Raw genomic sequence first — 25158 nt, 5'->3', positions numbered from 1 at the left:
TTTCTGTAACTGTGGTTTAGTGACTCATTCAAATTTGTCCCATGTAGAAAAACTATGTGATATCTTTAAGTTCTGATAGAGAAAAACATTCATTACCCTCAAATTAAAGCTTTTTGTCGTTTATTAGTTAACTCCTAGATAACTCCTGTGTTAATGTAAAGTTTTTTTATTCCTAATTCAGTTTTTCATTGTGATTTGTAGAAATCTGAGGTGCTTAAAAATCCATATCAGATAGGATTTTACTGCAGCTCCCAGGACAGGATCATTGGTTAATCACTGGTGGTGTCTCAGAAGGAGGCAAAAGAGATCACATGACAGCTGTTAGGACTGGAGATGATCAATGCTTTGCATAAAAGAGATTACATTTGCTATAAAGAGAGGGAGTAAGAAGAAGACAAAGCAGAAGACGACCGTGAAGGTAAACAAGGATTTACCCTGACAAGTGTAAAATTCAGTCAAATTTTAAATAAAGGAGTTCAGATATGTCACCAGCCTGCAGTCCATTATGTTCAGGTAAGACATATGTTAAAAATTACCTCAAGTGGGAAGGCAGCTCTGGTGCATCATAAATACATGAGCAGCAGAAGCTCCTCACTACTGATTAGTTGAGAAACTGAATTCAATTAATGGCTAGTGGTACAAGTAAGTTATCCTGTGTAAGTAAATGTCTCTCATCCACAGGCATTGGAAGGGCCATACTGAGTACGCTCCTCTTATCAGGTCAGTCCACATGTGTTTGTGCGTTGGTGCTGTATTTTATTTTAACATAAATGTAAATGTAAATGGTAAAGAGATTGTCCTAATGTGCAATGAAATGTTAATGTTGAGCAAGTGATGTCAGGTGATCACCAAATTTGTTATAGTTTATCCTGTGGGAATGTGGACGCCGGACGCCTGCCCAAATTTTCATGGCAATCCAGTTCAAGGTTCAAACACGAACATCTGCCTGCTGTCGATTCAAATCAGGAGAGTCGAATGCCTCATTTACATCATGGTGTATTTACTACGTCTGTTCTATTGCACTCTGTCACATTTTACTGATACACCCAATTTTCCACCTCAGCCAAGCACTTAAAAAAAAGAAATTTAATTTAATTTCTGGCATTTCCACTCAGGTTTTCTGTCTTTCTTTCTTTCTGTTTTTTTTTGTTTTTTTTTCACACTTCATGAAAACGAAGGTTCACAAACCTTAACAAATTGGTCAATTTAACCCAAACAAATTCTAGCTTAACTTAGCAAACTTAATTTTCCATTTGTAACAATTTGGGCTGACAGATGTTGTGCTGTGTCCCACCGATAGGGGCATCATTATGTGTTGCTTATTACGGTGATTGTCACTTTGCTTGCAGGACTGTGTTCATGCCTTCATCATTACTACTTCATTGATCAACCAATGACATGGGGTGAAGCGCGGGGCTACTGCAGGAAGAAGTACACCGATCTGGCCACTGTAGACAACATGGAGGACATGGAGCGGCTGATAGCAGCTGCCGGCAGTGGTTATGAGGGAACAGTGTGGATTGGCCTGCATGACAAATTTTCATGGAGGTGGTCTATGTTCGAGAACGGTATCCCTGGAGAAAATAACTGGGGCTTTAGGAGGTGGAAGAAAGGTGAACCGAACACCAGTAGAATAAAACAGTTGTGTGTTGCTGTCCAGGAAGGCGTCTGGGATGATTATTTATGCACTCAAGCATTGAGCTTCGTCTGCTATAACAATACAAACAGTGAGTAACATTTTTAAGTTTTTTTGTTTTGGCTTGTTATTTCCAGCAACTAAATGAAGACACAATCAAATGTACTGAATTTGCAAAACTGTGTAAAGTTGCATTTCAACCTTCATTATCATTTTCGAGTATTTTGTTGTGTATTTTTTGCATGGTTTTTCATTTGCAGACCTCTGAAATGACATGATTTTTTTATGATTTAAAGTTTATGTGTAAAACCCTAAATTCAATTAAGGATAGTAGAATTTAAACAATTGACAGAAAATTAATTGGTGACTTTGATAATCGATGAGTTTTGTCATTGTCAATTAATTGACCTAGAAACCACTAGATCAAATTATTGTAGAAAAGTAAAAAGAAAGTATTTTGTTTTCATGGGTGAATAAAACTACCAGTAACTGACCTTTTAAAATTCTTTCAGACTTGCCAGCCACTTCCAGTGAGGAATATTTCTTTATAAATGAAAGTAAGACGTGGTACAGCGCTCAAGCCTACTGCAGACAGAACTACACAGACCTGCCCAGCGTGAGGAACTTGACTGAGAATGGGTTGATCCAGGACGTGGTACAAAGTGGCCAGGCGGCTTGGATTGGCCTGCGCAGAAATACCTGGCAGTGGTGGTTACATGGCACTTCCTCATTCAGATACTGGGCAGATGGACACCCACTGGGTAGAACTGGGAACTGTGCTACCAGTGTGATTAATGCTACTCACCTTGGAAAGTGGGTGGAAAACCACTGTACCGAAAGATTTCATTTTATGTGCCAGAACAGTGAGTTATTCTCATTTTGATTATATTTCTAAACACAAATATGTTCTAACCTATTTCTAAATTTGACCGATGTTTCTATTTCATTACCAGACAAGAAGCAGTTGTTTCACATAAAGCTGCGGGCACTGACATCTACAGCCAACCTCAACGACCCGAGTGTGATGGAGGCCATCTTGAATCAGGTAATTGTCTTGGTTGCACATGTGGGTCTATTGAATTATGATTATCATGGGATGTACTCAAAGCAAACATAATATTAGCGAAAAAGAAAATTTCTTTTTAAAGTTCTACCTTCAATAGAGTGCTGCAGGAATGAGTCCTTAATCCCAGAAATTAGCATTTTAGCTGGTTCCATCACTACAAAGGCTATTGTCTATTGGTTGAAGGGGTTTTTTGTTAGATGGCAGAAATAAGGTCTGTGGTTAACACAAGCTCAAGACATTTCTTTAAGCTTTACATGTTAAAAAAAGGGCAGTTGCTAACAAGTGGCAAGGTTGGTCAAGGGAACCTGGGTGACGCTAACATCCACATTAGCCTACAAAAACTATGTCATGCCTACAGCACTCTATAGCCAAGTGCTGAAATAGGTCAAAATAGTAAAATACCAGTAAAATTCAAGGGGTAACAGCATTTGGTTTGGGAACTGTCCTTTTGTAGCCTAGACCTATAGGCCTAGACTTTTTTGTCTTTACACAGATTTATGTCTAGATGAATCAGGATTTTGATAACAGACTGGTTATTTCATATACAAACAGCAGAAAAACAACATTATTGGCCAATTTGTTACTGTACACTCCATTTCCATCTCTATGTATAAAAAAAAAAATCTGACCGTACATAAAAAGGTGATAAAATACTGAAGCGAGTGGCAAAGTAAATGAGTAACATCTACCAAGGTGCCATTTATCAAGAGAGCTCAGTCACTGTGCTATGTTCTGTGAATTTTTCAGTTATGCTTTTTAGTGTGTATTTTTTTTTTTTTTATGTCATCATTATCAATGTTACAAACATTTTGTGTTGCAGATTGATGCGAAAATGAAAGAGAAGGGGATTGTGAGAGATGTCAGAATTTCTTGGATAAAAAAGCCTGACAAAGATATCTTCCACAAATAAGGGGAATTGAGATTCATTGAAGACGGATCTTTAATATCCTACCTTGATTACTTCAGTGCATTTCTATTTACCTATTTATACTGCATATCAAACTGGTATTGTACTGAATTTATAGGATATCTTGCATTTTATTTAGCTTTAAAGGAATATATTTAAGATTTAAATATCAATAACACCAGAAATATCATACTTACAAATATTTATTGTTTTGACTTATTAATGTTTAATGTAATGTCTATTTTTTTATAGTTTTCAAACTATGATCCACTTGTATGTTGCAAATGTTAAAAAATCAATTTTAGAGCACCAAAAATAATAGTAACAAAACATGTCCATGTACAATTAAACTTGGGAATTGCTAAGTGTATGGTTTATGTTTTTTAACCACTTAAACATTGTAGGAAATAATTGTGTGTTGACTGTATCCAGGAAAGAAGTAGGTTAAACATTAGGTGTATATGTACGATATTAATATGGCACTTGTCTTCTTGTGTTGTCATTACTGTTACCAGTGTGGATTCCACCAGCCTGTCTCTGTGGTCATTAGTAAATAAATGAATTCACACCACTTTATTGTACATCTTATTGTTCGTATACTTTGATTTTATATGTGTAAGTGTTGCAGACTTACATTGGTTTGTGTCAAACCTACAAACACACCTGTAATTACATCTTGATTTATTTTTATTGGTATTTTGTCTTAGGGTTATTCTCACTCTATTATGTGAAAAAAAATAATCAAAAATGTAAGTAAATAAACCCAGCCTATTTTCTTCATGATTATTGAAAGTGTACAAATATAAAATAAGAAGTCTAAAACCAACAATTAATTTATCCTACTGACAAATATTGAGATCCACTCTGCACTTAACGCACAACTTTCTTACAGATAAAACAAAGGAGTTCAGATAAGAACCACAGCTGGATCTAAATTATTATGAATACAATTAGAAATGTATGTTAAATGTTAGAATTATCATCAGTTACCCAACATTTGTAATCATTATGTTTGTAAGACTGCAGGAATTTCTAAACCATGAATTAAAACCAGCAGAACACTTAACATTGTACCTGAGCTTTTGTACGGGTATTTGGAGGACATCAGTTTCTCTCCCACTGCAAATGCAATCAAGCCAAAAGTTCAGGACAGCTGTCCAAACGATCTCTGAAATGAATATCAGCACTTGTTTCAATAGAGCATGGATGGTTTGAACCCATTTCTTTCCATGACTCCACAGGGTGTTATGGATGTAAAGCAGATGCAAAGCTGTGCAGTCTTGTCTGATGCACACTGTATGTTGAACTGACAAGTGTCTGCTTTTAGCGTGAATGTCCAAACCATAAAATAAAATCTGCGATCATACTAACAAATGATCTCTCAGCGGACACTGTCGTCCTCGGAGCTTCAGAAAAACACACTCAGCCTTTGTTTTTTCTTGACATGTAATTTATTAAAGTTCATAACTCAAGAGTCCTGGAATTACATAGAATATTCTGAGTGATAAATCATGAAAAGCTAATGCGTATTTTGCATATAAGAATGATATTATGGGTCATTTGGAACTGCACAACCCTTTTTTTACGACATTTTTAATTTTACTTGACAGTGTGTCCATCAAACGTTTTGGCAGGGGGAGGAATACAGAAGGGGAGATTAATGTAGTGTATCTTATCCGCACACTTGTTCATGCTCACGTGGCAGCGTGTAGGCTCCAATATAGCACATGTACAGTCATAAAGCAGGTGTCATCGAAGCAAGTCAGACACAATAAGTACTGTTAGGAGCTACTTTTACTTTTGATACTTTAAGTACAGTTTATTTGCTTATTTACTTTTACTTTAGTACATTTTTGAACAAAGAGGTAATGGAGTTTTGTTTTTGTTTTCGTTTTTTTTGGCATGTGGTTTTGCCTCTTTTAATGTAGTCAGTGATCTGAGTACCCGTACTTCTGTGTACTCTGTCTGAGTACTGCTCTATAACTGTGTGGTTAGCAAACAGTTACAGGTACATGTATACATTTTTAACAAACATGTACTACACTGTGTATAACAGTGTATAATGGCCTTAAGAATGACACGATACAAGATAATTAGATCACATCTTGCAGAGCTAATTTGACTACTGTGAACAATTGGCTTGTGTGTTTGCAGCTGTGTCGCAACCCAGAGTTACCTAAAGCAAATGACAGAGTGATTTACTGTGTTTGCAGCTTTTGTTCTCTGTGGCTAAAATAATCAGGTACTGCTTTAATATTTCTTACACGTCATTTAGGTCTGTTCTTTTCTCTATGCCTGAACGCTTCAAGTGGTGTGGTGATTTGTGTAGTTGTCAGGCATACTGTTCATTATGATATTCATTTTATTTCATTTCATTTTAATCCAACAAAAAATTGTTTGGCATTAATAGGCAGAATGCCTGTTAAAGAAGGTACTTGAAGAAATAAGTCCTGTCAGCTTTTAAAATTGCACATTCATATCTTGAATTGTTCCGCTCTCTCTAGGCCAACGTCTATCTCTCAGATAAGGGTGTCATCTTAATGAAGAGCACTATTTCCTCTTCTACATAAAGTGTTCCTGTTCAGCACAGGGTGTGGTGCTGCAGAGATCTGCAGGGTGACAATCTGCTAGCTCTCTGTTGAAGGTGACAATTTGATTATTGGAGTCTGGCAGCCAGACACTGTGGTGTGTTTGGACTGATGTGCCAACACCTACCACAGTTTCACAGTTTCTCTCACGTCCCGCAGATGAACCTGTTTAAAGTGTTTAAAACACCCAGCATGTGGTTCAGTGTCTCTGTGCTGAGCCGTCCTGTGTGAAGTCACTGAGAGGGAGGTGGTTTCTGAGCAGTGTGACATTCATGCCACTTCTTGTCAGTGTCTCAGACATGGGTTTCATTGGGTTATTTCAGCAGGTGAGAATAGTATGTTTGCGTCTGTGTCTCTCGATCCTCTTTTCAGGTCTCTGAGGTACAAAGGTGGATTTGTAGAAAAGATTGTGCCGGTTAATGCAAGTTCCCAACATCTTTGTAATTAAATTCCTCATATTTTATGCTTCAGTGCTGTGGTTGACACACTTTAATTTGACGTGCTTAAAATAAGCTTGGGCATAAAAATTGTCTGACAACTTGATTGCGCTTCAAAACTGTTAAAGATCAGAGAATAAAGGTAATTGCATTGAACATGTTTTTTTTCATTTAGGTTGGTTGTCCTTGTCAAAACCGAGGGTCTAATGGATAGACAGGTGCTGTACATAAAAATCTTTGTGGACGAACTTGTAATTTTGGGCTATATAGATAAACTTGACTAGATTTGCTAGGTCGAAGTTGAACCAAGTAACCATGACAACAAAGATCGTCTAATGTTGAGGAAGTACTTAACCCAAATCATGATCTTTTCCTAAACCTAGCCAACTTATGAACGTTATTATAGTAACCATGGCGATGAAGGTAGGTAAACCGCTCTCGGTACAGTCTTCATGTTTTTATTGTAACCCTGACAACCAAGGTCCAGTATGCCTGTCGCCATAGGACCATCCTATTGGTTTTATCAGAGGTTTGAAAAAAACAACCTAACCATGCTAAGCAAAAATCTCCAGTGCTTTTTCTGCCACTGTGTATAACATCATACAAACTGCAAGCATTTGTGACATTCCTTAAAAAGAATGGACAACGATATGCAAATTTATTTCACTATGGTTAAAGTTTGGTGAGTAAGATTAAAGGGTTAGTGTTGGAGTGTGGGCTATGTTTGCCTTCACAGTTTCAAAGTTGGTTAAATTTGAGTTGGGTTGGGTCAAAATTAGGAAAAACTGTGGTTATGGTTAATAAAAAAAAAAACAAATCTGCAATGAGAGAGCTACACGCTGTCACTCCTTCCTGCATTGACACTAAACGTTGGCATTGGACATAAATCCAGATGTGCAGGACTGCCCAAACTTGGATCAGTCCTGGGTTGGATCTCTTTTACTAAGAACCATGTGGATCCATGAAAACCTTTAGACCTTTAGTGATTTTACACTTACCCACCCACCCACTCTCCCAAGAGTTTGCTTGTCACAAATATGTAAACTCAGATCTTATGAAGTGTTTGACCAAACAAAAAATGATTTTTCTGGTTCAGACTATTACATGAAAATCTCTATAACAAACACTCACATGTTACTGAGTGTCAAACATATGACATCTAATAGTCTCATGTCCCACTTTCAGTGGCACATCTAGTTTAACCACATATTTCCAAAGTTCATCTGAACTATCACAGAGCACATGACAGATTGGATTAAAAACATATCAACAGCACAGCTACTGTGTACTCCACCCAGTAATAAATGTCGCTGTAAAGTCAGGCTGCTTATTATCTCAATTAATTCGTCACTGTCAGGACTGCTCAGGATCTGCCAAGACAAATACCTGAGCCACAATCACAGTTGTGTCACAATGTTATATATTTAAAACTGTGTAGCAAATCTGGATGAAGAAATGATGAATCTGGATGGAACATCGCAATTTTTTTTCACAAAATGTAAGTAAAGCCTCAGATGCAAGTACATTAGTGTACTGACTGTGGCAAAAGTGCTAATACAAAGCATATGACAATATATATATATATATATGTGTAGTTATTGTCCTTGGTGACTTTAACAAAGGTGACCTCAGCCACGAACTGCCCAAATACAGACAGTTTGTTAATTGCCCGACCAGAGAGGGGAACACTCTGGACCACTGTTACCCCACAATCAGTGGTGCTTATCACGCCGTCCCCCGGGCTGCACTGGGCCACTCTGACCATGTCATCGTCCACCTGATTCCCACATACAGGCAGAAACTAAAACTGTGTAAACCTGTTGTTTACAAGAACCTCCAAGAACCTCCAATTGCACCAATCACCGGAACAAATTCCTTGTATGTGGAAACATACTTGGCAATAAATTCTGATTCTGATTTGTGTCCTGTCAGAGAACTGCAATAAACATTTTCCATTTAAACCTTATGCATAAGACTGAAGTTAACATCCTGCAAGTAACTTCAACCAAGTATTGTTGTTGCTTTACCTTAAATACACCTTAAAGCAGCTATAATCAATATGTTTTAACAGGAGCTAATCATATGACAATGTGAAAACAATGTGACAGTTTCATTTTAATGAAACTACTGAGAATTATCACCTGAATTTGAAGTTCCCCTCAGCAGACCTCTAAAATCCTAATGACAGACAGACACAGTTAGCAACTAGCTGGTGAACATGGTGGAACATTTAACAGATGAATAGAGAGATGTTTCCTTCAGGAGCTGATAGAGACAAAAACAGAGCAAAGAGAGAGCGAATCCTGGACTTAACATTTTTAAGATTGCCAGAAACTCTACCCCAAATGTAAGACAATATGTTCAGTGCTGTATTTCCACTGCCTCTAAATGGGAAAAAAAGATCTGTTTCTTGCAGGTTAAACCAACTATGATTCCTCTCCAGCCACTGATAAATGATACTGTATATAATTATATTCATAGTATATATATATATATATATAGTCATTTAGATACATATGTCTGGTGTTTATTCCAACCAACATCTAATAAATGACCGTGTTTACTTAGTGTTATTGTGGCTGGAAACATTGGAATGAAGAAGACACAATGGCCATAATAAACATGTTAATTAAATTATAGTGCACCTGCTACTGCTTGTAGCTTGGAGCCCCTCCTTGTAACTAAAAAGACTCAGGTATGACAGTGAAGGATAATTAAAAAGTCCCTTGAATACAACGAAGGAGAACCAGAAATGCCTGTTAACTCCTTCACAGATGTCACTCTGGGAGGAACTTTTGACTAATGTGCCCTTATAGGAAGGAGTCTCTTCTGAACAGATTCATACAGCAGCAGTCAACACATCTGTTAAGGAGTAGCTGTCCATCCACCCGCGCCCAGGTAAGACATTATCAATACTGGTCACATATTGTGGAGAGTGAGAACTTCATAACCAGTCATCTCTGCTTTAATATAAACTGATATAAATACAAACATTTTTTTTTTGATTATCTTTAAATATTTTTGAATTACAACAGAAATTTGCTTCCTGGGGGGACAAACAATTCTGCTATCCTATAAGCATAAATAGGTTTATTTCTGAGGTTCTTTTTTTAACATGTTTAAATGTATTTTTATGCTTTTGCTGGAGTTTGTGTTTCAGCGGGGAAATAACATACATGGGGGAAGCAACATGTAACACTGCAACATTCCTGTATAAGAGGCAAACCTCTCAAATTAGACCTGCACCACTAGAACATTAAGTCACTCCTACTTTAATTAGTTCCGTCTGACGGAAGCATGGTTGGAGCCATTTGCAATTGAGCCTTTGCAAAAAACTTGTTCTATAATAGTATTTTTGTTCAAAGGATAAGCAATCCATAGCTCAATGCAGCATCCTTGATTGGGCTCAACTGTGACTGCAGCTACTCTAGCTTCTGATTGGTGAAGAGGTACAGGGTGGTTGTCTGTGCTTGTTGGATAGTTTAATTGGAGCTATGGAGCTTTGAGAGCACACTAGTTTTTGACCGTTCTTAATATTCTGTAAATCCATAGGAATAAGTTTTGAGTACTTAATCATCATTTTTCATTTTGTATTAGAAGAAAAACTGTTCAGTAAAAGTTTTTAAAAAAGGAAAAACACAGACTATACAGACTTTTTATGGGAAAATGTGTCAGCTATATACCCGAAGTACCTTCTTTGACAAAATGGCTCTCCCTTTCTGGCTAATGGGTGAAGCTGGTTGCTGTTGTATAAATCACCTAAAAACATAAGCTTATACTGCTCTATGAAAAACATTGGAGATCCCAAACTTTGCAAAAATATGTCAGGATGAATTTTGAGGAAATGTGTCCATTAAAAAATGAAATAGTTGTGTTTCATTTTTAATCAAAAAAGTAAAGTGTCATCTGCATTTAATGATAATTAGTTTTTTATTGTCTTACCATGATTTTACATATAAACATGTAACTTGCACTTTTAATCTATCTGACCTTACAGGTTTATCCTCTTTCAGAAATATGTATTGGATTTAAGCTTAGTGATAAAAAGTGTAAAATTGTAGTTTCTGTAAGAAGGTGCATAAAAATTCTATTTTTTTCTGAATGGGATGTTATGGTGCTAAGTTGAGTGGGCAGAGAGTCATAAACTGTTGTTCTAGTTAACCTGTTTTGACTCATAGTGCTGAAGAGTTGAAACTGGAAACCAACTATTTGATTAACTCTTCAGTTAATCAAATAGTTGGTTTTTATTTTGACATGTAAAGTTGAATCTCATCTGCATATAAGCATATAATAGCATTTTATTTTTGTTTTTGTCTCAGCTTGGGTGATATCTAAAATGTAATATCTCAGTACAGGCAAGTCCATATATCAAGATATCATCATGGTATATGATATTATGTTTCAGTTTTTTTAATAATACATATTTATATATTTGTATGTTATGTCTCTGATGTTTTTTATACATAATCTATAATGCTATCAAATATCGGTCCAAAGCTACTAATTACAGTATGATAAGGCTTGACTTTTTCTGCATGTAATGTTGAGGTGTTTACTTAAAATAACTGAAAATTTAATTTGGGTTGGGGTCTGGCTGTATACTAGTTTGTTTAAACATGAATCACCCTGTTGGACGATTAGTTACTGTTACTTTTTTTTTTCATAGTAAAACAAATCCACGCAGTTGTTTCAAATGCATGGTAACATAATGTCATTTTTCTGTCAGGAACATGGCAGCCTTGTTGTCTGAGGAACAGTTTCGGTGCAGCATCTGTCTGGGTATCTTCAACAACCCTGTCTCCATCCCATGCGGGCACAATTTTTGCCTGGAGTGCATCAAACACTTTTGGGATACGAGACCTACGGCGGAGTGTCCACTTTGCAAAGAGGTTTTCAAAAACCGTCCAGAGCTCAGGATCAACAGAGACTTAAGGGACATCACTGCAAGATTTAAAAAGTCTGTTGATATAATTTTTTATGTGTGTACAATTTTAACAATGTCTTGCAAAATCAGATGTACCTCTTTTAGCACTATTATGGACACTTTAACAACATCTTTGATTTAAATTAACCCCATCTGTTTTAAATCAAAAGGTCTATGAAGAGCAAGACATTACACAAGTTAATCCCAAGGAGACGTCCCCCAAGACCTTCTTTTACCTCTGATGTTCCCTGTGACATCTGCCATGGAGACAAGTCAGCAGTGAAGTCGTGCGTCATCTGCCAGATGTCTTACTGTGAAATTCACCTGATTCCTCATCTAAAGGATCCAATGATGATGATGCATAGACTGACGGATCCGGCCACCTTTACTCACCTCTGCAGAATTCACAACAAGCTCTTGGATTTGTTCTGCAAGGAAGACCAGATGCCTGTGTGTGTGAAATGCATTGAGAAGGAGCATAAATACCATTATACCGTCCCTATTGAGAACGAGGGCAAGAGGATTAAGGTTAGGAAGAGTGGTGTATTTCATCTACTTTTATCTTGTCCGCTGTGTCATAATAATGCATGATACATACAGTGGCATGTTTTATCATACATTACGGCAATATACTATATTTTCTGCCTGCTTGACTACAAAATTACGTGGGAATGGCAAAAGAAAATGTACAGTTTATGTATAGGTTTAATTGGTCAAAGTGATCTAATTCACCTTCAATCTTTCCAGAGTCAGATAGAGAAATCTGAAGCAGAGATACAACAGATGATCCAGGCCAGAGCCAGAAAAATTGAGGAGATCAAAATTTCAGTGGAGCTAAGCAAAGTAAGTTTCATTTTTTATGTTTTTCAATTACAAACATGAACATTTAGGTGACCAAAACCTGGAGTCAGTTTGCCCTCGATTCAGCTTCATCCAGTGACTCATGCTGTTTTGGCATTGTGATATTTGTATTATTTGGTGTAATAATTTATGCACATACTGTATGCAGGCAGAGAAAGACAGAGAGATATGCTCAAGTGCTCAGGTCTTCACAATGGTGGTAAGTGACATTGAGAGAAACCAGTCTTTGCTCGTCGAGGAGATCCAGCAGAAGCAGGAGGTACTGGAGAGGAGGGCAGAGCAGTTTCTCAAAGAGCTGGAGCAAGAAAGGGTTGAACTGCAGAGGAGACGCAGCAAACTGCAATCCCTGGCGCACATTGAGGACCCTCTTCATCTTCTGCAGGTTAGTCCTGCACACAGGATACTGCTGTTCAGTTGGTATTTAGGTTTGCTAACCTTTGAGATTAGTTTCCCCACTGTTAGGAAAGCAGTAATTGATCGGAGGCAACGTAGGGTCATTGTCGATTCCAAAGCTTAATTATAGCAGATCAGTAAAATAAATACCAGTGAATCAAGTGTTGGGCTTTACCAAGGTTGATACTTGCCATGTAGCCACAAAAACAGGGAGGCGTTCAAAAGGCCACAACTGTACAATTAACTTTGCTTTAATGCAAACCATGCTTTAATTCTGAATTTAATATACCACACGAATTCAAACTGCTCTGCTTGAATTTGTTCGTAGAAGCATTGTGCAATCCCAAAAAAAGTAGAAATATTTCAACCAGTCCTCCAACTTGAACAAACGTTTAGTTTTTTGTTTTTTTCCCATTTTTTCTCCAACCCCATGATACGACTTATAGGAGTGTCTCCTGAAATACTTGCTCTATGGCGGCAGGCGTACGGGATGTTCGTTGCCATGGTTGTAAGACTAAAGCTTGCAGCTTGGTTAGGTTTAGGCACCAAAACTACTTGGTTTGGTTTAGGAAAAGATCGTGAAAAGATCCACAACTTTCCATCTTTGTTGTCATGATTCCAACAATAACAAGATGGTTAACTTTACCTATGGTCATGGATTAAAAAAAAGAAAAATCAGAATAAACTGATAACCATCACAGGGGAATCGAACACCGCTCTCCTTTATGATATTCCTGTGTTTTGTTGAGCCATCCATCCCAATGCCCTTTATTGCTCTATAAATTACCTCAACGCACTTTTCCCTTTGCTCCTGTCACAATTACTGCAGCCACTATATGTTGCCTAGCAACAGAACATAACTATGGGTCTCAATAACCTGCTGCTATCGTCTTTTTTTTTTTACAAGAGGACAGTCCCTTCATATTTATTTGTGCTCATGAAAAATGTGTATCACTGTCATCCTGTTTTAGAGTTCCCCCCCTCTGAGTGCTCCACACTACACCAGGAACTGGTCCAAGGTTGGACTCCACTCCGACATGTACATAGGGACAGTGAGGAGAACCTTTTCCAAGCTGGTGGACCTCTGCCACGAACTTGAAAAGAAATTGTCTGTAGAGGGTCAGTAAATTCTGTCATGATATTGTTGTTACAGTGATAGTGTGTGTAGGGTTAGCACCTCCAGTTAGCTGGAGGTGCTAAGTTTAACTGAATTCTCAGTAAAACTGCAAAATCTGAGCCAAAAGCCAAAATAAGCATATCCTATTTTACTATGTTTATGTCCAAAATCATCTGGCACACAAAATGTAATTTTTGGAACAAAATTTTTTTTTAAAAATTCTCTTTTCTTTTGCAGAAGTGAACAAGGCAAATGAATATGCAGGTATGTTGTTTGGACTTCACTGTGTGAATACTGATGAAATAGACTTGTAGCTAAGCTCAGCCTACCCCACAGATATAAAAAAGGCTGTCCTGTGATTTTTTTCCTTATGTTTCCTGGAAGGAATTACTCCAATCACCTTGTGCAACAAAAATCCAAATTTCTACACTCAGGTTATAATGCAGTAAATCTGAACTTTCAGGTTTACCCTCTACATTTTTATCCATTAAACATAAATGTAATACAGAAATTCCAACCACAAAGCTCATCACTTTAAAATTCTTACCAAAACAAAAACTGTTTCATGGTTCATTCTATTTATTTTTGTCTGAAATGTAAGTACATGTGAGATAAGAATGAGTAAACCAGCCACATGTGGAAGTTCCTACCCATAAGTACTTCATAATCATTACTACATTATTACATCATTGCTCATTGGTCAGACTGCACACATCTTTGAACTTGGCCTTCTTTTTACTCTCATGATGCCATGATGACACACACACACACACACACACACACACACACACACTCATTCAAAGTAATGATATGTGTTTAGAAGAAATCCACAAAGACAGCTCATCTCCTCCTCCAGAAAACCCAGAAATAACAGGAGGAATATTTGACTTGGATCTCAAACCCATGAATTATTATGTTAACACATCGTCTGGAAAAGTTTCTGCTCTTTTCTGAACTATTGTTTATAATGTAGACAAACAAATCTCTGTGAACAATAAAAGTTCACATCTGTACGCTGTGTTCTTCTCTTTTCTTCGGCCTCCAGTGGATGTGACTTTGGATCCTGTGACTGCTGCAGGCTGGCTGCTTCTGTCCCCAGATGGAAAAAAGGTACAGTGACGACTAACTGAATTATGTGACAGGTTTTGTATTTCAGGGCAACACTGTGTGGTCCAGCAATTGAATGCAATACTTGGCATAAATTTTGGCTCAGTATTCAACAAAAGCTCTGATCATTTCCAAAGTTTTACATATCACTATTTCTGTAAGTGGATGTGAAAACCAGTGTCCAGATACTGACAATAAACTTTAATCACAGATAATGTACATGGAGTAAAATATTGTTGCTGTCGATGATGATCCACAGGTGAGCCTCAGCAACAAGCAGAGGAAATTCTCGCTCCCTGCTGACCCCCGCAGGTTCGACTCCTGCGTCTCCGTTCTGGGGAAGCAAAGCTTCACCTATGGGAGACAATACTGGGTGGTTCAGGTAGGAGCTCCGGTCAATTACAAGCATTGTTTTAGTGCAAAAAAAAAAATCTTATTTTAAATTTTAGTTTTTCAAAGATGCAAATAATTTGCTGTCCGTGTGGAAAAAAAGTTATAACTAATATAAGATGGAACCAAAAACCTGCTGTTAATGTTCACTCTGGTCACCTTCAGAATCACTCCTTCAGTCTTCACAGGGTAACATTTACTGGTACATTATTGTCTAATACATTTCCACAAAGTTTCTCAGACTTATACTAGTGTAAAATTAGTGCAAAATTACATAGACATTACTACACATATAAGATAGATGATTAGTATGAAATTACTGTGCAGTTTCTTTGTGTAACAGTCTTTTGGTCAGCGCACATGTGACTGTTTGGTAATTATGTTTTTGGACCTGAGAGCAGACACTGACAAAGATGAACTGGTTTTCAGTGGTTTAATGTAAAAAGGAGGAGGGAAGGGGAAGTTTGCAGCTGGTGGGGGCTAAGGTTGGCTGAGGAGGTTGCAGGGAAGGGCAGAGTGTGGTTGACGGCGCAGCTTGAATGAAGGCAGGGAGGTTTGTAGCTAAGATGGTGTGGCAGGCAAAGACCAGCAGGTGGCAGGCCGTAGCACTGAGTACTAGAGGGTTACTGACGAAGAGAAAGTGGCTGAGAGATTATCTACCAGATTATCTGAGAGTGAAGCCACACATACACACACACACACACAAACCTCACCTACAGCCCTGCACTGTGTGCACTTGTTACCTATATAGGGCAGAGGAAATCTGAATATCTCTTGACACCCCTTTGTGGCTGTGAAGATATTCAGCTCTTTACATAGTACGTTCAGCTCCTGTCTCATCTAAAAATGTAAATTACAGCAGAAGACAAGTCCATCATCCAACTCCATCAGGGACTGGAATAAATTTAAATCCCATCTTGCCCCCAGTCTAAAAAAAAAAAAACAACAACACATAGATACTGTACTTGTACATCAGGTTCAAATATCCTGTTTTCCCAATGTTCATTTGGTTTATCTAATTGCAGTAATTGTGTTTCAGGTTGGAGACAAAACAGACTGGGATCTGGGTGTGGCCAGGGAGTCCATTAACAGAAAGGGGGCCATCACGGTGCGTCCTGACAGCGGTTACTGGGCGATCTGCAGGCGTAAAGGAGGCTGCCTGAACGCCTGCGCCGGCCCATCTGTCACCCTCAACCTTCAGGAAACCCCTCAGAAAGTGGGCATATTCCTGGACTATGAGGAAGGACTGGTGTCCTTCTACAACACAGACGCAAAGACTCACATTTATACCTACAGCGGGTGCACGTTCACCGAGCCTCTCTACCCATACTTCAACCCCTGTCTTCATGACAACGGGAAGAACACTGCTCCGCTAGTCATCTGTCCTGTGGAGCGTGGGTTCACTGAAGAGACAGCAACACTTTGAACAGGAAACTCAGGTCACACTTGGAAAGTGATTAATCATATTCCTCTGTGCCATAGAGCTCCATTGTTCATCCAAATGCAATTAAAGAGTCATCAGTAAACCACACTGTTGCACTGGGCAACATGTTGCTTTATTACGATGGACATAGGCACTGTAGTTTATCTTGAGTTGATGTCAGTGCTAACACACTAGATGTGTATCAGTTCGCTGCTGAAAATAGTCCTCAACAAAATCACTATTCACCACTGTTTGTGAAACAGTTTAGAAAAACTACAGTGCCCAGCTGTTTAAAGAAATGATTGAGCCTTTTATAAAAATGAAAACATGCATTTATGACCCTGAGCGCCGCAGACAGGGCACTGAAGTCTTTCCCTGGGATGTGGTGGCAGTAAATAAAATCTAGCTTGTAATGAAATGCTGAAAATAGTTAAAATTACAATTTGTTGAGGCACTCATGGCATAAAGAAAAACACTCTGTAAAAACAATAACACAAGCAACTACAGATGGATATTTGATAAATAAATATACAGATGAATACAAGGTTTGAGGGGTAAAATATGAGCTGCTTATTTGAATGCTTGGGTTCTAGGACTAAAATATAAAGTTAACATAACATAACAGATGTTGCTTATTATGTGTGTTATTTACCGACCGGGGAAAAAAAATCCTCATTCTGGACAAATTAGTTGTCAGCTGTCAGATAATAATGACGATGATAATAAAAATAATACATTTAGAAGACACAGTAAGGCAATAAAATAATATTAATATCATAGCGAGATCAAAGAGATGATGCTGATATTAGTCAAAGCAATTTTTATTTTTAAATCTATAAAATGATATAAAAAAAATTTCAAGTAAAACTTGACTTCATTAAAAGGTTGCTTCTCTGCTCATGTTAAACTGTTGATTGCTTTTGATTGTTCATTTACAGCTGATAAATGTTGCTAGTTAGCTTAGCGAGCATCTTAACATAATACATCTTTGAAGGGTTGTTTGTCACCGAATTGCTTCAGAGTTTAGGTTAACACCCATGAGACGCTTGAATTATTTTGTCGACCCTTTACATATGAAAACGTTGACTAATCATGAGTGTTTCCACTAACATTTTCTCATGTTTGTACAAAGTGTGATTTTGCATGGGTCTGTTTATATTCATTTATTATTTTAAGATCCATCTGCTGCTTTTCTAGAGCCAGGATATTACAATAATCTTTTCTTTTTTTTTTTTTACCTTATATATTTCTCCACATTTATTTGATTAATTTTTTTCTAACACTCATGAGGGAAGGAGAGACATCACAAGATCATGTTTATGTCTAAGGTGTTTATACTTGTGAGTTTTCTGTGGTCAAAGAGTTGTATATACTATTGAGCAAATTAAATACACTTAATTAAACAATTAGTTGTTTTTGTTAAGTTGTTGTCAGTTTTTTTTTTATTATGGTTAAAATTGTCTTGAATCTCTTGTGTGGTATATCCATTAATATATCCAATGTCTTTCAATATTAGGTGGTCCAGTGAGAGCAGTTAACTCTCTTGTGCAGGGTGGATGTTACTTAAAATAGTAAGACAAACAATCAAAACTTTAAAGACAAGGTTGTCAGAAATTCCTTGGAATTAAGAAAAAAAAAAGAATTAAAAGACCTTTAGCATTATCCAACAGAACTACATACTTGAAAGTATTAAAGCAACATTTAGACCACAGTGTACATTTCACAAAAGAAATAGTTACATGAACAAATCAATTTGCTATAATTTGTTAATAAAAAAAATGTAAATTTTAGTTAGTAGTTGGGGGGAATTTGGAATCATGACTTCAGTATTTCTAAAAACCTGGTTATGGTCCAGGAATATACACGGTAAAAAAAACTAAAGGAGGGGCATCTCACCAGAATTAAATGGGTCTTAAAGGTCCCATTTGTATAAAGTAAGATGTCCATGTGTTTGTGATTATAAAGCAGGTCTAGGTTCTATATTAATACTGTGAAAGTATCAAAGCCTCAGTCCACAGAGAAGTGCACACAGCCTGTATTCAGAAACTGAGCCTTATAACAAGCCGTCAGGACTTGTGGAACTTTGTGATGTCACACCACCCTCAGTCATGCACCAAGCCCAGCCCACCTGGACCCACCATCCAACCTTGCAACATTTGTTTTCCTTGTGTGATCAGCTATATCTTTATTTGATCACTCAGAAACCAATGTGAGCCAATCAGAAGAGAGGCTCAGAGCCTCTCTTCTGATTGGCTCACCAACCTGTTGTTTCTAGAGCTCCAGAGAGAAGCCTGAGGGAGGAGATGTAAAACTACATGGTTTTTGTTTCTTAAAACCATAAATATATCTTCTTGTGGGTATCAACACTTCAAATTAAACACTAGAAAAGGTCAAATATGTGCCCTTTAATCCAACAGTATTACCTGGTTAACCTTAAAGGTCAAATCTAACCATTGCAGGCACAGGTGTCAGTTGTAGAGTAAATAAAAATATACATATATAAAAAAAAATGAAGTTATCCATTTTTTATTCTATGTGTGTGTTTTACTACACAAGTAACATTTCCTATTCCCACTATAGCCGCCATGACTGAGCTGCAGCTGCTTTGAATCAGAGCACTCACCAGGTGGTGTGCGTCATTAACAAACACATCACCTCCTTGAAGGGAAAATCCCTGCAGCTTTGCGGCCGCGTTCCCTTTGGCTCAGCCTTGCCTGCAAGAGCATGTGGGTGAGGTCAGAAACTGGTTGTGCTGCAACAACAGACAGAGAAATTAATACAGATCGTTGTGCTAGCAGTGATTTATGAGTGAAGATATGCATAGACAATGCACGCCTTGTCAACAGATTGCTCTAATGGTATTTTAGAGATCTTTAACAGGATGTTGTTTTTCATTTCAAATCCCTGTGTGGCAGGTAAAGCAGTTTTTCAAAAAATGGTTTCAGTTGATTCAGTAGATTGTGGGACACTGAGGCTGCGAGGTCATACTGTCTACATTTGGAGGAGCCTTTGAAATAGGACAGGCCTTGTGACCAGGCTTGCATCTCTTTAAAATGTAAATATAATTATACAGCATTACAGATATGCATCCATGTTGAGAGATGCTATAGCGCCATGGCTCAAAGGGAGTTGGTGTTAACCACTTTGGTCCAGACTGAAATATCTTAACATCTAATTAATGTAAAATGAAGTTCACACATTCATTTTTCCCAGAGGATGAAATCTAGCAAGTAAAAACTGTACATTTTCCAACTCTGTGATCTACAACTAAATAGCAGTAGAACTAATGACACTAGGAACAGTATAAAAAAAACCAGCAAAACTTTACAGTCGGACCAACATGTTTCAGCTTGCGGTCTTCATCTTGGTCATTTATATTGTAACAAACTTCTTCTCTGTGTTTATTTATGCTGCATTATCAATTACTGTGTTTGCTGCTGTGCTTCTCTCCCCACAAACACCTGGAAGTTGGATTCAGTCCCATCATCTTACTCATGCCCAAGTTTCAATTCAGGAACTTGGCTCGGCACGAATGGGCCACAAGTTACAGGCTGTTAAGTTTCTGTGCAGGAAAAGACCTCACATTAGGCCACATTTAACCTTTAATCCAATCAAATGTGCAAAAAAATTACTTTTACCAATGAAATACAGACAACAAATAAACAAACACTAAAACTGGGCAGCACGTTCACACCATGACAATTGTATAAAGATTAAATACAGTGGGTTTCTATTTCTGTCAGTCGCTTTAGGTTTCCTGGCCAGTGCATCAGAACAGTGGTGCCAAAAATGTAACTACTTTGAGATCAGCCAATCGACTTCTTACACCGTGCTCCTGATTGCATAAACTCACATCCTCCTGTGACAGTATAGAATTCCTTCAGGTGAATCACGTTGTTGGTCTCACCACTGCATTCGTGCCATGATCCTAAAATGTCTGTGAAATGATTTTGTAAGAGCTGTTACATAACAGGAAAACTACTACGAGAGCAGATGCACGTAACACAATTCATGAAGTGTACCGTAGTAAACACACCAGTTAGGCAACAATCTTATAGCAGTTTTTTTTTTTTAATGTAAAGCATTATATGAAAATAAGTAAGATCTCATCATAAGTTAAAAATAAAAACTGAAGTTATACCACATACCACTGTTGAAGATGAACAGGTTGCTCTGTAAATCATTGAGCATCTTCACTTCATCACCTCTGTTAATTTAATTAATTATATAGATACTGAGGTGGATAAATAGTTGAACCAAAAGAACCATTTGTACCTTCACGTGTCCTCGCTTTGTATCTGTAACAATTTGAGAAGATGAAACTGGCAGCTCAGACCTGAGCATCTTAAAATCAGCTAACAACAGCTTCCGCAAGGTATGTTCCGGTACATGTGCCGAACCACAAACAGGATAATTATTCTATTATCACTGTTATTATTATTCTATAATTAATTATTCTAAGGTGGGTCAGATGTGTCGGTTCTTTGTGATTTTCCCACGCTGTTTTTAGTGTTCTGCCAAAAGCCCGTTCGGTTTCATTGTGCAGCTCTTTCATTTCTGACAGACACTGCCATCCATACTCACATGGTGGTATCATGTGGCAGGGCGTGGTATGGAGGCGTATGCAGACAGGGCTTCATTTGTGAGTATAAACAGCAGCAGGGTTGGGGAACGTGGGATTGATTCAAAATAAACTTTAGTGTCTATGTTCATTGTAATTAAAACTAGATTCTTACATTTCCTTGGAGATTTTAGAGCTTTCTTATATACTGTATTTTACGATTATTGTAATTGTGTATTGTTAATTATTTGCTTCTTGTTTCTTGTATTTTGTAGTTATGTCGTCTTTGTGGTTGATTATGTCTTATTCTTGTTCTCAGGTCTCCCTTGAAAAAGAGATTTTATTTTAATGAGACTGCCTGATTAAATAACGGTTAAATAAATAAATCAAGGAACATGTCACCCAGTGCAACTGTGTGTTCGGACAGCAATGGAGCCGTGTGGCGTGAACGAATGAGATACATCAAGCTTTGCCAGAACTAGTTGGTAGGACCAGTTCATTGTTTGTTCTGGTCTTTATATGGGATTTGTTGATAAGAAAAAAGCAGAATCATGCAATCGTCAGATTATCCAGGGCTTCAGGCCAAACATGATGGCATCCTAGGAGCCAACGTGCACAGCAGTGGTATCTGCTCCTATTGTTGTTGAAGTATATATAGAATATCTCGCCGTGTCTCAGAAACTGGTTCTGTTTCCCCACACGACTGACAGCAATAAAAAAGCTAGGTAGCACTTAACAGCTATTTATAGCAAGCTCAGCTGAATGACAGAGCAGGTTGTGTTCATATTGTACATTTTGCAATAAGATGTACAATATGTACATTGTCTGAGATATTGACTGCCTCGCACTCACAACATGTTTATGGTCCAGTCACAGACTACAGCAGAGCAACGGTGGGGTTTGGGTCTGAGCTGGGACCTCACTTGGCTCCAGTCTCCTGTGTCCTCACACACACACAAAAGGTGCATCCATCACATGCTACTGATAAACTTAACAATACAGAATGCATTATAAACTATAGTCTGGGTGCAGAGTTACACATTTATTGACAGCCTGGGCATGGTGGCCACTTTCCTGACTGACTCCATCCACAATTTGCTGTATTTTCACTTCATTCTCTGTATTTTCATTCTTCCCTCTGTCCATGAAGTGTTTACTTTGCCACTGGCTGCCACACACCCTCAAAGAATGTTTCCACCCGTCATGCCTAACAGTTGCCAAAGGTGAGATAATTGAGTTACTGACTTAGAAAGGTGCCCTAACTTTGGCACCTGCTACAATTGCGCTTCAATTTTTTAAACGTATGCTTTCTGCTGGGGTTGTGTTCATGTCTTAAAAAAAAAAAAAGTTATTTGCCCAAACTTTAGCATCTAATAGCATCTGTTTGGAATAACAAAAAAAGCACAAAAATAACATGTTCGAGTTATTTATTTATGTATTTATTATCTTTTGAACATAATTTTAACACAGACACAGTGTGGTGCAAACTAATGTGTCAAAATTAGAACAAGTCACACAACTCCTCTCCAGTACCCCATGCTTTCCCAAACGCTTTCACCTATCTTGGTGTTTTTATGTATAGTTCAGGCCATTGATCACACACTGCACCTAGTCCACAAAACAACATCAGTATCATCTTTTTAAATTCTTTTTCTGACCTCAACCGTACAAATTCTTTTCCTGCCGGAAAAGGACAAACTGTACTGTGGATTTTACTCATCCTCTAAGAATGTACTGAACAAAAACAAGTGTTTCACAAAGATCAGGATCGAATTGCGTAGTAGAGAGTATGCTGTGTTTTGACATCTGACAGGTGGTATTGTCAGTGTGGTGGCTGGAACAGTTGAGGCATCTGCACTGAAGTGTATAAAAATAACAAGTCACACCTTCCAGCATGAACCCTGAGTTTAAATGTTTGGCAGTAGTGGAAAGTACACTTACATAACTCCTGCGTTAAGTAAAGTTTTGAGGTAACTGCGATTGATCGATTCATTTTCATTTTATGCTACTTTCGTCTTCTTCTACCCCACTGCATTTCAGAGGGAAATATTGTCAGTCTTACTGCACTGTATTCATTTCATGGCTATAGTCTGTAGCTAGTTACTTTTCAAAATAAGAGTCTGCACACAAATCATGATATGTCAGGGTAATGGTAACAAATGGTAACGTATTTTGTGTGCCACGTCAAATCATTAGGCTTGTTTATCTGCTGTTTCCCCATTGGATCCTCTCGTTGATTTCACAGACTGGTTAAGGTCAGGAAAAGACCTAGGGCTGCAACTAACCATTATTTTTATTGATTCTTCAATTCATCTGCAGATTATGTTCTCAATTAATTGATTAATGCTTTGCTTTATAAAATGTCAGTTGTCAATGTGAGGCCCAAGGTGACATCTTCAAATATCTCACTTTGTCAAACCAAAAGTCCAAAACTCAAGATATTCAGTTTACTCCAAACCTTTTTGGCTTGTGACCCATTAAAATACAGCATCATCCACAGCATCGACTGATATCAGGAGTTTATAAGTTACACGTGTAGACTGTTAAATTTCGCAGATTGTCTTACATACATTTTGATGCACAAACTATCAGATATTTGACCACAACAGCAAATATTGTTCAAATTATTGCAGCAGAATTTAGTGTTTTAGCTTGTACTAATCATTAAGAATGTTGTGAAACCCTCAGATTGAACTTGTGACCAATTTTACATTTACCATTTTGGCAATTATCAAAGTAGTTGTTAATAGTGTTTGTGCTGATTGACTAATCAATTGGTTACACGCTACAGTTGACTCACCAGCTTGTTGCTTACTGTGTCTGTGTCCTGTCTGAGCCACAAAATGACCTGAAAGAGACACAGAATGACAAAGATATGAAACTACAAAGACACATAATAACTACAAAGATACACAACGGCAGTATTTTGTGTTTGGGGGCTTTGTGTAGGGGGCTTTCACGTGGCTGTGCTCAGGGGCCCATTGCCCAATAATCCATCCATGGCTGCCAGACTCCAGTAGAGGTAAGGTCTGGTAAACTTGCTTCTGTCTAACACCACATGCACACATTTTTCAAATTTTCGTGTAGTCTAATTCAACCACCTTCAGAGCGCTCTGTCTGGAGCCACAAAGGGCTTTGTACAACTTTTTGTGTGAAGCTGTACTCTTCCTCAGGGCTTGTAAACACCCTGTAATGTGTAAAATGTGTGGACTTCCCCTTCGGAAATACCGTGTGTATTGCTATACCCTTTCCACAGAGAGCAACATGATGCATCACAGAGGGAAAACCACATAATTATAGATAATACAAATGATTGATGACTGAATTACATCTCACTGCTTCACGAGGTTCGTGGTGAATGTTGAGTCAACGTCTCAATGTCTTTGTCGAGTCCAAAGACAATAGAGGTGTCTATCAGTCAAAACAGTTCATTTGGGGAAGTTTCTACAAATCTTTAAAACAAGCAAAGATGAACGAGCTGTCGGGTCAAGCAAAGCAAGCAGTTTAAGTTAAAAATAGACATAGAATAATACTGAAGTGAAAGTAATAGCGTTACCATAAAGGCTCTGATATAACCTGTTTGCATGCATTAAGTAATTTACTGCCCATACCAGGCTATTGTCTCTGAAAGCTCTGAAAGAATGTGTCCAGTTGGCAAAGACTGCACGGGGCTTGTCAAGCGGAGATGGGAACAATATATGTTTTGGAGGTTCGTGCATTGAGGATAAGTCTGGGATCCTTGACGGGT

General features: G+C 37.9%; 2 protein-coding genes across 4 annotated transcripts; both read left to right on the top strand.

Annotated features, from left to right (window-relative positions):
* The first annotated feature begins 280 nt into the window (after positions 1-280).
* On the top strand, positions 281-8182 carry LOC139607164 (macrophage mannose receptor 1-like). 3 transcript variants are annotated; one of them, XM_071459837.1, is made up of 6 exons: positions 281-418; positions 682-720; positions 1350-1727; positions 2149-2499; positions 2590-2681; positions 3523-8179. In XM_071459837.1, exons 3-6 carry the CDS (start codon positions 1394-1396, stop codon positions 3610-3612), a joined length of 867 nt encoding a protein of 288 aa, XP_071315938.1. In that variant the 5' UTR covers positions 281-418; positions 682-720; positions 1350-1393; the 3' UTR covers positions 3613-8179. The 3 variants fall into 3 exon arrangements, with proteins under 3 accessions (XP_071315938.1, XP_071315937.1, XP_071315936.1); XM_071459836.1 differs by having other exon boundaries at positions 374-513; positions 3523-8181; XM_071459835.1 differs by lacking the exon at positions 281-418 and having other exon boundaries at positions 612-720; positions 3523-8182.
* Positions 8183-8370: 188 nt separating this feature from the next.
* LOC139607162 (E3 ubiquitin-protein ligase TRIM21-like) lies at positions 8371-18968 on the top strand. The gene is made up of 10 exons (XM_071459833.1): positions 8371-9532; positions 11361-11591; positions 11729-12086; positions 12306-12401; positions 12568-12801; positions 13784-13931; positions 14167-14193; positions 14975-15039; positions 15296-15418; positions 16466-18968. The coding sequence occupies exons 2-10, from the start codon at positions 11365-11367 to the stop codon at positions 16850-16852; spliced, it is 1665 nt and encodes a 554-aa protein (XP_071315934.1). The 5' UTR covers positions 8371-9532; positions 11361-11364; the 3' UTR covers positions 16853-18968.
* The last annotated feature ends 6190 nt before the right edge of the window (positions 18969-25158 follow it).

Source organism: Trachinotus anak, unplaced genomic scaffold (assembly GCF_046630095.1).
Source record: "Trachinotus anak isolate AG129_WGS33_773 ecotype Australia unplaced genomic scaffold, CSIRO_AGI_Tana_v1 ptg000023l, whole genome shotgun sequence".
NCBI lineage: Eukaryota > Metazoa > Chordata > Actinopteri > Carangiformes > Carangidae > Trachinotus > Trachinotus anak.
The sequence above is the reverse complement of the archived record's forward strand: the minus strand, read 5'-3'. Positions and strand labels throughout refer to the sequence as shown.